General features: G+C 46.7%; 1 protein-coding gene across 1 annotated transcript in view; it reads right to left on the bottom strand.

Moving 5' to 3' along the window:
* The window catches only part of RCAN1 (regulator of calcineurin 1), a 95,149-nt gene extending 82,027 nt beyond the window's left edge, over window positions 1–13,122 (bottom strand). The window contains exon 1 of the mRNA XM_004429581.3: window positions 12,783–13,122. Within this exon, the coding sequence (XP_004429638.1) occupies window positions 12,783–13,025 (243 nt within the window). The 5' untranslated portion in view covers window positions 13,026–13,122. The remainder of the gene's footprint in view (window positions 1–12,782) is intronic.
* Window positions 13,123–13,329: the final 207 nt, after the last annotated feature.

Raw genomic sequence — 13,329 nt, 5'->3', positions numbered from 1 at the left:
TAGCCTTTTATTTATATGCTCTCCTTTCATCCTCACAACCACCTTATAAGGTAGGAACTTTTCTTATCCCATTTTACAAATGAAGAGACTGAAGCACAGAGAAGCGAAGTTACTTGTCCAAGGTCACACAGCCAGTTGCTGGCAGAGCTGGGATTCAGGCCCCGTTGGCTCTGGGGCCCACCCTCCTAACCGCTGCATCGTCTGCCTTCTAACATGCACAACTCCAAACTAAGGTAGGTATCTGTCCATAAAGAAGGGTGGGCACTCAGGGGTAATACACACATACACGGTGCACATTTCCACTCTCGATTAATAACAAGCAGCAAGAAAACCTGCAAGCAGACGATCCTGCCAACGTGGTCCCTGTGCTACCTAGCAGATAAAACAAAGGAGGGAAAGAAAATAAGTGAAAAGGAAATAAATGGACAAACAAAAATTAAATGGCAACCCAATATAAAACCTCTAACGATATACTGACATTAAAATGGAGTCCTTGATAAAGACTAAACAAATATTTTCGGAGTTACCGCCTGCCTTCAGATACTATCGCAAACATTGTCGTGCTGTATTTAATTCTCACAGCATCCTAGTCAGGTGAAAGCACCACCAAGCCTCCTTTTACAGATACAAGATGAAGCTCTTCAGAATCTCAGCCACAGCCTTCAAAGCTGCCCGCTGGTACGGCTTCTTTCCAAGCCACTAACAGCACATAATGCTCTGTTCTGTCCTCTGCACAACCACCCCCTGCAGTAAATGTAGCAAGTCACCTCATCAGCAGACAACCTCTCTACCCCCACCCCACCTCACCCTTTGCCACAGTCTCAGGCAGGCTCATGGCGCTGAGGACCAGGTCATTTTCCTGAACTTGCCCTAAATAACCACAATACTCTAACTGGGGAGGTTACAAAGTATCTTATGATCTGTTAACAGTAGTTCCCAGTATATGTCAAGGATTAAATGAGTATTTGACAAAACAGAGCACATTAGGGTCAGAGTTTATCCCCCTGCAAATTTATGAATCACTCTGAAGAACTACACAAATTCACAATTGATTACGAAAATGAAAACTCTCTGTTGAAATACTGTGTCAGAGGAAAAGCAGGTGGTTTGAAAGATACATCTTAGGTTCAGCGATTCTAGAAAGAGAGATAAAGATCCAAACCCCTGAGGTTGCCAAACATGTGCAAGTGTCTGCAGGCCAGTTCATGAACTATATGTAACCCAGGGAATTTTTCTGATGAGTAGTCTGTTTTTAGAGACTGCGAAGGAGTTTACAGACTGCTGACCCAGACCTGAGGGGGTCTCCATCGCCATCTGAGATCTGCAGCTTAGGATGAAAAAAGGTGGTTGTGCTAGTGGAGCCAAGATCTATCTGAATTCCCCAGAATCCCTGCTCCAGCCCAGAAGAATACTGTCCCTACGTGGCCTGAGCAGCAGGTAATTCTGGAATCATCCAAGGACAGAGGCTCCCATGTGAAAGAACACTTCTCACCACACAGGTCCGGAGACCTATCCACCAGAACAAGCTTTGCATTTTAAAAGTAATCTACTTAGTAACCCAATATCTGAAGCCGGCTCAGAAAATTCCCTTTTGTGAAATGAAGTGTGTATTTCATCTAAGTGAATTCTTTCTTGGTATTTCTTTATGCTGATAATTTGAGTCCGAGTCCAAATAAATTGCAACAAATCTGAGCATATGGCAGAGAATGTCACAAACTTGTACCCACGGATAGTTGGAGTAGGAGGGTCATTTCTTTAGGCGAACACAGTGCCCTTGTTTCCTGTTTAACCAAAGGGGGGGTCCCATCGCCCAGTAGCAGGGACAGGTCCACTCAGAGAGGTGGCTCCCTCACTCCCCTGGTTTTCTGCCGGCGGCTGTCTCTCCACTTTCAAGTTTCAACTACGAACTTATCTTTACAATAGCTTCTTTTGTAGCACAAGGCATGACTTCTCCCATCTGAAAATGCACCTTCTGTTTTTGGTGCCTGAAATAAAGTCTAAGTCAACCACCAGGATCCATCGCAGAACATATGTGAAGTTACCTCCCCCTGCTGGTGACCGCTGGTGTGCTGAACAGCATCGGACTCCCTCTCAAGGCAAAGCTCTCCGCCCCTCAGGGAACAGGGGCCACAGAGACCCTGCCCTCTGGCAGCCCAGGAACAGTGGCGCTGGCGACAGGGCGACCGGTGTGTTGTGACAGAATGCCTGTTCCAGTTGACTTGACTCTAGATGCCCTCCTCATTACTTGCATGCCCTAGGTTCTTTTGGGTGGGGTAGGGGTGGGAGGGGAGGACATTATTTCACAGAAAATTAAATGAGAGGTATAAACACCAGCCGGCTGGGAAAAAGGAGATCGGCGGGTAAGTTCTAGTTCTGCCAGTACCTAGTGAGCACCTCCGAGAAAATGTCATCACCTCTCTGAGCCTTGATTCCTCCTTGGAGAAAGGAAAGGCTCAGGTCTGAGGGCCCTTCCTGCCGAGGTTCTGTGAGAGCCCCCAGGGTCAGACACCCAGCTGCCATGGGAATCCATGTGCTGACTAGTTTTGCAAAGGGAGAAGGCAGCTTCTTCCTCTATAAATGGGCAAATATAGTCTTTATCTTAGAAGGTTGTAAGAAGGATTAGACGAAATCATGTACATAAAATATTCGGCACAAATGGTAAGTGCTAAATAAATAGGGTGCTTATGATTAATTGTATAACTACTAGCTGTATAACTACTAGCTATATAATTTATCACCCAAACTTAAAAGGGGGTACTATGAATAACTTTCCCTGGATGACAGGCATAAACCGAAGGAGAAACTGGGACATACTGTCACCCTATCAATAAGTAATCACTATTAGGAGTTTTGGAAAAGGCCCCGATAATCGACAGAGTTTAAAAAAAAAAATGTTTCACTCAAGTGTTCTGGCTTGGTGAGGCTGTATCTTTGGCAAACCCTCAAATGGTAACTGGACAGAATTGGTGCTGGGGTCAGTTACACCCTCTCTGACACAGGCTCCCCTCCCATCTGTCCTAGGTAAATTTCCAAGACCAATTAAAGACCAGTTTAAGTGACTGAAATTTACCTCCTCTCTAGCTACAAAGTAGCAGAGAGGCCTCCCGCTGACCAATGCAGGACAGGCTGGAGTACATGTATGATGGAAACCGGAATGCCATCCCAAAATATGCCTCCCTGACATAAAGTTATCTTGAGCTGAAGGCAATTCAGCAGCAGCTCATGCAGGAAGAGCCCTCTCTATCCTCTCCTCCTTCTCTGCCTAAAGGTAGGATATAAATTCTCCTTTTACTGGAGATGACTTTAGAATCTTATCAGCCCAGAGGAATCTGCAAGCAAACTTGATTCTATTCGTTTCCTCCCACATATTTACCTTCCCATAGTTTGCTGCCGCTTGGAAGCCTAAAACTGCTTTCCTGCGTCATGTCATTTCTCTACAAATTTATTGTTCTTTGTTGAAGAGGCTATGTAAGCCGAGGTCTAAGCCTCCGCTGTGAGTGACATTTTGCTGAGGTTTTTCCTGCACGATGTGCACTGCACGCATTAATAACCGTCTGTTTTTCTCTTGTTAATCTGTCTTTTTGTTACATAGCCGCAGCTGAAAACCTAGGATGGGTGGAGGTCAAGTTCTGTCTCCCCTACAGGTAGAAGGCTGGAGAGGCTGGATGGAAGAGAACCAGAATCACACTAGAGAAATTCTCTTCTTGAGCAAATTCCTACTTAGAAAAGTCTGATTTTACATTTGGGGGCACGGGGGAGCAAGGGGCCAGCGGCCGGGCTGTGTTCCACTGAGAGAAGAATACAGAGCCATCGGAGCATTGACAGCCAGAAATGACCTCACAGAGATTAGCCAGTTCAACCTGCTCATTTTGCAGATGAAGCAACTGAGGTCTGGCTGAATAACTTGCCCCAGGACATGTGGTTTAGTATGACTCTATTAAGCTTTTTGGTTATATTTACATAACACACACAATAAAAAAAATTTAGTTTTGTGTCTTCCCTGCTAGCCTGTGAGCTCCATGAAGGGAGGGATGGTGTCTGTCATTCACCAGGGCTGTCCCATAAGCACTCAAATACATCTGTCAAATATAAATAAATGACTGAAAGAATAATAGAGTTGTAACTCATCTGAACCTCAGTTTCCTGTGGATAAAAATAGTTTCGTCACAGAGCTGTCCTAGGCTTTAAATAAGATGTGAAAGATATGAAAAATTCATGTACATTACTGCATATCATAAGCTGATTACAGCACAGGCTTTTGAGTTGGCTAAAACTAGGTTTGAATCACAGGACCAACGCTTACTGGCTGTGTGAGCCAGGATGGGTTACTGGGCCTCCTCTGGCCTCAGTTTCCACATCTGTAGAATGGGATGATAACAATACTTATTTCATAGAGATCTCGTAAAAAGATGAAATGATATATATATTACACATAAAGCACTTCACATTAATGAACCGAAACTATTTTATTATCTTTAAAATAAAGCAGAAAGTTGAACAAAAAATATGAAGGTGATGAAGTAAAACAAGCTATTGTTGAGTGAATAAAATCCAAAATTAGCTATCTGAATTAAATAATACTTCCGTATTTTAATTCTGAATTCAGGCCAACCTCAAATACCTCTTCCTATGGTGCTAATTATGATTACACGTGGGAATTTCGTCCATAACCGCACCTGCTGGAATTAGTAATGAGAGGAAAAATACTGGACCTTCCTGAGCTACGAAAGGTTTAGTTTCCTGAGTTCTTCTTTCAAAAATGTAGCGGCTAACAGCTTTTGACACTTTAGAAACTTAATAACCCACCTATAATCCTATCAATGAGGTATTTTATACTAAGATGTGGAGCCTAAAACTGCATTCTTTTATAGAGATGAAGCTAAACAAATTCAGATTAGAAAATACCTCAATAAACATTTCTGAACATTAACTGCTCCACAGAAGTCAAAAAAGTTTACAAAGAAAAAACTGTGCTAATAAATAGCTACTGTGGCAGGCAGCCTGCAAGATGGCCCCCGTGACCTCCAGCTCCCGGCATGCACGCCCTGGTGTAAGTCCCCTGCCCCCTTCACTGTGACCTGCACTATTGACTGACTTCTAATGAAGAGAAGACAGCAACAGTGCTGGGATAGCACTCCGAGATTAAGTTACAAAAAGACTATGAGTTCCATTCCGTCTTGCATGCCCTTTCTTGCTTGCTCTGATGGAAGCCAGCTGCCATGTTGTGAGCTGTCCCACGGAGAGGCCCGTGTGGGGAGGAATTGAGGGAGGCCTCCAGCCAACAGCCACCAAAGGCCTGAGGCTCTCAGTCCCTCCCCACCAGAAATGCAATCCTGCCAGCAACCATGTGGGTGAGCCTGGAGGTGGACACTCCTTCAGTTGAGCCTTCAGATGAGACGGTGGCTGATACTTTATTGCTGTCTTTGAGGCAGAGGCACCAAGCTAAGCTATCCCTGGATTCCCGACCCACAGAAACTGTGAGATAATAACTGCTTATTGCTCTAAACCACCAACTTTTGAGTTAGTTACACAGCAGTAGATAACTAATACACTAACCTATATTGTGTGTTTACTATGACCTAGTCACTGTGATAAGCATTTTATGTACATTATAAGGCATAAGTACTATCAGCACCCCCATTTTACAGGTAGGGAAACTAAGGCACAGGTAGGATAAATAGCTTCCCCAGAGTCACACTGTGTAAGTGGTGAAGGTATGCTTAAGATCCATACCCCTAGCTATTAGGCTGCCTGCCTCCTCACGTACACACTTCAATGGGGACTGTGAGCATATTAAATCCTTAGAGGTTAAAAAAATAAATAAAAACCCTCTCCACCAACTAAATCAAATATATAAAGGATTTCTATAATGATTGAAATCTATACAACAGGAAGCCAACCCCTGCCCCAACGTCAAAGTTTGAGTTAAGGTAATTAATATTTTCCTGATGTTATACTTTAAAAATGTTTCTGTTTTGCCCAAGAAGGGTAGAAGAGCTCTTTTTACTTTTTTTGTGTGTGTGAGGAAGATCAGCCCTGAGCTAACATCCATGCCAATCCTCCTCTTTTTGCTGAGGAAGACCGGCTCTGAGCTAACATCTATTGCCAATCCTCCTCCTTTTTTTCCCTTTTTCTCCCCAAAGCCCCAGTAGATAGTTGTATGTCATAGTTGCATATCCTCCTAGTTGCTGTATGTGGGACGCGGCCTCAGCATGGCCGGACAAGCGGTGCGTCGGTGTGCGCCTGGGATCCGAACCCGGGCTGCCAGCAGCAGAGCTCGCGCATTTAACTGCTAAGCCACGGGGTGGGCCCCCTCTTTTTACTTTCTATTGCCATGGTATAGCCTGGCAATGCTCAGAGAACATGGCAGAGTCATTTACCATCTTGTTACCTGTCAGCATCCCCAGGTTTTGATGGTGATTAGTATTTCCAAAGAAAAAACTTTCTGTCACAACTGGATTGTATCGCAAACGATCGGCACTCCCCACAGCCCTTGAAATGAGCCCTAACAATAGAAAACATCCACTGAGCGGTCTATTCCCCTCAACACACACACTGACGTGTGCACAACTATATTACAGTAACAGGAATGAGGCAGTCACAGAACAGGGCAAACAGGCCCATCAGCAACATGCATGAAAAAGAGTGGGCTGTGTTGTCTGATGGCATGTTTAAAAAAGGAAAGAAAGAAAGAATACAGCCTGAAATAGAAACACTGAAATCAAACAGCCTCTGCTTTAGCTATTCTGTTCAATCACAAAGCCTATTTTTTGTTCCCTTATGTAATTGTCTTGGGGCTTGAAAAGTCCAGAGTTGCAGGCAAAACTGTTTAAAGCTACTGCTACTGAAGAATAACATGGTTTGAGCATTGTGTAGTGGTGGCAGACTGAGCTGAAAAAAACCCCAAACCCTTGCTAGGGAGTGGAGTGGTGAGCAGGGATTAAAAGGACCTCATGGATGTAAAAAAAATTTGATTTATTTAAGAGTCAGAAATTCTAAAATTAAAGAAATAGTGGATAACTTCTAAAATAAATTTTGCATGTATATAACATGTAGTTTTCTTTTATAACATACAACAGTCTGAACAGTCCCAAGTAGATTAAACCATACCATATTGGTTTAATATCACTCCACACTTAACGAGGTTTAAGGGGAAATTTTATGCATAATTTAAGTCTGAGAAACATGCTTTTGACACCAAGGTGAAAAGTGAAAACGGCCTAAAAACGCCTGGATTTTACACTGTAATAGAATCCAAATGTTACTATCCTGCTGGAATGTCACATTTTACAACAAGCTGCCACCGACTGACTTATAATAGAAACAGGCAGAAACACAGCCAAGTAGACACAACCTATGAGCAGACACTATGCGTATCAGCTGTGCCACCTTGGATCTTAAAATCCTTTCAGTCACCAAATTACTACTGGATGACATCTCGTCTACCAAAAAACAAGTTTGGGGAGGACAAGTCTGGGATCTAACATTTGGATGGAGAATGAGCAGCATCGTGGAGAGGATGCAAAGGCCAAAGTGGGCAGCCCCCCCGTTAAAGTAAAATGCTCTTAACTCGCGTCTCACCTGCCCAAGGACTCCAGCTCTCCAGCTGATGGCCTATCATCCTGCTTTCAGGCTACAAGGTCAAACGCCACTCAGAAGAGAGGCACCAGACTCGGAAGAGCCCGACTCCCATTTTTGGATCTAGGAATCAAGATCTGGCTACAATGAAGGAAATCATACGGTATTTGGCCTTCTCCCTCTGACTTATTTCACTATATTCCTTCATTAAGTAGTAGATAATAACAACAATAAACAAACACATAGGGACAGAGATTGGATTGGTGGTTACCAGAGGGGAAGGGGGGAGGGTGGAGGGTGAAAGGGATAATTCGGTACATGTGTGTGGTGATGGGTTATAATTAGTATTTTGGTGGTGAACATGATGTAATCTATGCAGAAATAGAAGTACAATGATGTACACCTGAAATTTTTGCAATGTTATAAACCAATGTTACTGCAATAAAAAAAAAAATAAAAAAAAAAAAAAAAAAAAAAGATCTGGCTACAAGAGGAACCCAATGATCTTCTCCTGATACAACAATGCCTCTGGTCAGGCAAAAGGCTTTCTGGCTAGGACAATGGTCCTCAGCCTTGACTTCCAATTAGAATCACCTGGGGGAACTTTCTAGGTGATTCTATCCAGGTGGTTCCCAGCCCCCAAGACTGGACTTGGTCTGGAGCCCTGGGCATGGGGGTGTTTTCAAAGCTCCCCAGGGGTTCCAAGGGCAGCCAAGGTGTGAACTGCTCACAGATCTTCAGATACAAAGAATTTAAGGACATCACTCAAACTTCTTTTATGCCTATCAGAATATTTCCTGTTATTAAAAGAAAGTCATGGAAGTCTCCCAAATCTTAAGTGGGCATTTGCTTTAAGAAAGATGAGTTTATTCACTAAAGGAGGGTAAATTTTTCTATGATTAGCATTTTCCGACTTAGCCTTCATGCAAAGCTCTATCAAATATATGTCCATGTTTCAGATAACAGAAAAAATGGTACTGTTTCCATTACAGTATGGAACTATATTTACTGCCTGGAAACTAACAGAATATTATTTGAGAACCCTTAAATTTCTGGTTAGCGTGGTGACGACTGAATAAACTCTTACTCTGGGGAACCAACGAACTGCTGCCAGCAACCCAAAGCACATGTAATTACTGGTTCAGAGCAGTGCTCTGCCTTCTCGGTAAAAAGAAAAAAGGTCTACGGTAATGGAATATGCTAAGTGAATATTTGTACAACGGAAAATAATCTTATTTTAATAAAAGTTTTCATTCATTTGTAATGGTGTGAATCTCTCTAATAATATTACTTGAAATTAATGACAATATGGGTTCAGTTATTTTTTAGATAAACATTTAATGAACATACTCAGTATAAATTATTTACAATATTGAGGATGATCTGGCTAACAAAAACAAATTTACATATCAGACCCAAGTGTTATAGTTAGAAAACTGCTTCCGATGCAAATTCTCAAATAAATGGGGAGTTCATGTCAATTTCTTTCTTTCCTTTAAGACTAAGGTTAGAGAATAATATGAACAAATGTAAACAAGTTTGACACAGCCTTTTTCCTTCACACCACCTGCCATGGTCTGGATGTTTGCGTCCCCCCAAAATTCATATGTTGAAATTCTAACCCCTGAAGGTGATGGTATTAGGAGGTGGGGCCTGTGGGAGGTGATGAGGTCATGAGGGTGGAGCCTTCATGAATGGGATTAGTGCCCTTATAAAAGAGATCCCAGAGAGCTCCCTCTTCCCTTCCACCCCAGCACAGCAAGAAGTCTGCAAGCCGGAAGAGGGCCCTCACCCAACCAGGCCGGCCTGTGGAACTGTGAGAAATCAATGTCTGTTGTTTATAAGCCACCCTGTCTGTGGTGTTTTGTTATAGGAGCCCTAACAGGCTAAGCACCATCACTAACTTGGGTGGCCCTCCAACAGACTGGTTAAGGAGAGGGGACAGCCAGACCACCAGCACAGGGACTTCTGTCGGCAACGCAGTTAATGGTCTGTGACTCAAGGGTCAGAGACCACCAACCTGAAGTAGAATCACACTTTCATTACAGCACCCAAAGGTGACACGCCAGCCTTAAGGAAGAACAGCCTTCCAAATAATACAGCTATCAGACTGAAATCTCAGAAGCCACATCTTCCCACCCAGAGGGATGGTTTTAGCTAAATGAGAAATGCTGTCTTTCCAGGAAGGCTTCCCAGTGGCCAGCAGTGATGTCTGCTCCCACTGCCTTGTTTCAGAGCTCTTTGCCTTCAGGGACTCCGACTCCCTTAGCCCATCAGGTTTCTGTGTCTTTACCGTCTGTGTTCATCTTACAGGACCCTATGGGTGGGCAACCAGCACAATGCTCCCCCTGTCCCCATTCTGAAGCCCCTGACCCTCCGAATGGAGGGGACAGGCTCAAACAGAGGCTCTGTCCTTTGTTCCATCTCCGACACCATCGCCCTAGTCCAAACCCCTTCAAGGCTCCACTGGACAACGAAAGTCAAGAGCCTCCGAGGGGTCTCCTTGCTTCTTCTCTTCTTGCCCACCCACGCTCCTTCCCCAAAAGACATCCTCCACCCAGCTTTGCAATTAGAATAACATCCGAATCCCTACCATGGCCTCCAAGGCCCTTCATGGAACCGTTCCCTGGCTGTGTCCAACCTGGGCCATCCCTCCCACCACCTCTCACTCTGCCATGCGGGCCCTGTCGTGCCCTCTGAATACACTCAGTTCATCCCAGCACTGGAACTTTCATATTGGCTATTCCCTCTCCCTGGACACCGGACACACAAAATCTACACAAGGAGTTTCTTCCTGTGAGCCAAGTCCAGGCTGTGCAGAGTCCTTCCAGGGCCTTCCAGGCCATTCAGTCTAAAATGGCCCTAGGTTGACTCCTCTCTGCATGTCCTGTTGACCCGCACTGTCCCAGAGCCATTCTCTGCCCCTCTCCGCCCTTCTCTGGGCCCTGGAAGGCCAACCCCACCTATGGACTATATTGTTTGGGCTCCCCTGCTTCCTGGCTGCCAGCTGGGATCTGCCAATGGGATGAGAAAGCCAGGCCAAGTCAGGGTAGTTCCTTCCTGGCACTCCCCACTTCAGCATCTCAATTCCACACCTTCACGTCCGCAGCTCCTGCCAGGAGGCTCCTCCCAGGGTTCCAGCAACACTACCTTCTCCTCTTGATCCAACACCCCTTGTGACCCCCTCAGTCCTGCCCCAGTTAATCAGTTCTTCATTAGAACCTCTTGAACCTCCACACGTCCCTGTTAGGACCTGTTTGATAAGACCCAGCCCCGACCCTTCCTTCATCACTCTCCATCATTCTCCTGTTTTATTGTCTCCATTGCACTTATCACTATCTGCAATTACCTTGTTCACTTACATTTTTCTATTGTCTATCTCCCCCTCAACCACGAGAACATAGGCAGGCAGCTCATGGTATTCATCAGTCTTTCCACTGGGCCTAAAACAGTGCCTGCAACAAGTAAGCATGCCATAAACAGCAAAAGAATAAATGAACGAATGAATGAATGCTAGCCCACTGTCTCGGCTCAAACTATCACCTCGGTAGTAAGACCTTCCCTGATCAGCTTATGTATAACAGCAATCTCCTTCCCCTCTCAGACCTCCACTCCCTCCTCCCCCAGCTTCCAACTCTTACTTTTTCCTACAGCACCATCACCTCATGACATATTTGATATTTATTTGTTTATTGCCTGTTGCCTCCAACAAAAATGTTAGCCCTGAAGGCAGGAATGCTGCCCTCAGAGCCTAGATCAGTGCCTGGCCCACAGCACAGTCTCAATACACATTTGTTCAAATGAATAGCTAGCCAAGTGGGCAAAATTTCATACAAAGCAATTTCAGGACTGTCTGCGTACTTACTGGGATGAATGTAAAACTATGAATTGCTAGACACTAAGCTAATAAGTGCAGTCTTATATGACCTGACCTTGCTCGATGAGAAAGACAGCCCAGGACCCGGAGAAAAGAAACTCATTAAAATGCCAGCTAGACCTCGGCCTCAGGAAGAGAAAAGGTTTTAGAGTAAAATGAGCCAGACCCTGTATTTTGACAATTGTTGCATTAGAAAGCATGCATGGAAACTTACCTAAGCATGCAGCCACTGTAAATCCTTTCTGAAAGTAGATGGGCATATAAATTATAAATAAATGGGATTAAGCACACCCTTCTCTGTTCTACAGTGGTGTTCTTGGCAGCAGCCTTCAACTACAGTTCATTGACAGTATATGCAGACCCAGAGCCAAGCATGGAAAGCATTGCTTTTTCTAACAGCTGCGCTCCTAATGGAGCATATCTCTCAAAGACAGGCTTCAGTCTGCAACGCCTACGGTGTCCAAATTTTCTTCTGAACACTAATTGCTGATTTGAAATAAATTCCTCCTCCCCACCACCACCACTACTGATTACTCATATCTGCCCCCTCACCCACCTAAGTGTCTGAACTGTGTGAATTTGAAAAACAAAATCAACTCCCCAGGTACTGAGTGTCCCTGGTTGGTGGCATGTCACCCCTTCAGGGAGCAAGATAAATATCTACTAAATATCATAAAGGCCTAGAAAATGGGCCCCTTCCCCCGAACACCATTCGACCAAAACTGGCCAACAGCAGGATAATGAGCAACCACGGATCCTCACCCAAACATTGGGTTTTCTTCCAATAGTGCAGATTGAAAATGCAGGGACCTCGTCCTATTTATGAACAGTGAGTCACGTCGCCACTCAGTATCTGCTTCCCTATGAATGAGGCGACCCCCTCCTCTAAGGAGTAAGGGCAGGGCAACGGTTAAAGCCCCGGGGTGACAGTACGAGCTCAGGCACTTTGGGGGGCTAATTCACCCCCTGATTGTCTCCTACCTCTTCTCCACCCTTCTCGCCCGAGTAAACACCCGTGGGCAGGGGCGTCGCGGGGAGGCGGTTACCCCCAGTCAAAGGCGAGCCCCTGACACCCCCCTGGGCGCGCTGCGAGGGCGGCCCGGCAGGTGCTGGGGACCCGGCACCCTCGGGGAGCGCGCCTCACCCCCGCTGGGACAAGAGGGGCCCGCGGCAGGGCGGCCGGGGGCGTCGCCGTGTCCCCGGGGGTCGCCTACCCCGCCCCGCCGGCGGCCCGGGCCAGCCGGGACTCGCGCCGCGACCCGCGCCGCCTCCTCCGGGCAACAAGTGTCCGCCCTCCGCCCGACGGCCCGCACGGCCCGGCCCTCACCCGGCACAGGCCGTCCACGAACACGCGCGGGTCCAGGTGGCAGGCGATGGTGGCGCTGGGCAGGTCCTGCAGGTCCACCTCCTCCATCTCGCAGTCGATGAAGCTCCAGTCGCCGCCGCCCTCGTCGGCCTCGGCCGCCCCCGAGAAAGGCGCGAAGGGCCGCAGCGTCACCCCCGGCCCCGCTCGCGCCTCGGCAGCCTCGGCCGCCGCCCCGACCCGGGGCCCGGCCACGCCGTCCTCCATCCCCGCGCCTGCCTTCGCGCGCCCCCGTGCGCCCCCGTCGGCTGCGCCGGGCTCGCGCGCAGGATCCCCGCGCTCTCCCGTCCGCCGACTCCGCGGTTAACTCCCTCCGCCTCGCGTCGCAGCCGGCGGCGGTCACCAGGGCTCCCGGAGACGCGGCCTCCGCGCGCCGGGCCCGCCTGTCACTGTTCCGGCGCCCCGCCCGCCCAGCCCCGAGGGCGGAGCTCTGGAGAATTTAGCCGTAGGCCCTTTAAGGCCGGCCCCCGGCTTTGTATTGTGTCCCGCCCCCCCAGGAGAGAAAGCCAAT

This window comes from Ceratotherium simum, chromosome 27 (genome assembly GCF_057802395.1).
Source record: "Ceratotherium simum simum isolate JZ-2026a chromosome 27, ASM5780239v1, whole genome shotgun sequence".
NCBI classification, from domain to species: domain Eukaryota; kingdom Metazoa; phylum Chordata; class Mammalia; order Perissodactyla; family Rhinocerotidae; genus Ceratotherium; species Ceratotherium simum.
The sequence above is the reverse complement of the archived record's forward strand: the minus strand, read 5'-3'. Positions and strand labels throughout refer to the sequence as shown.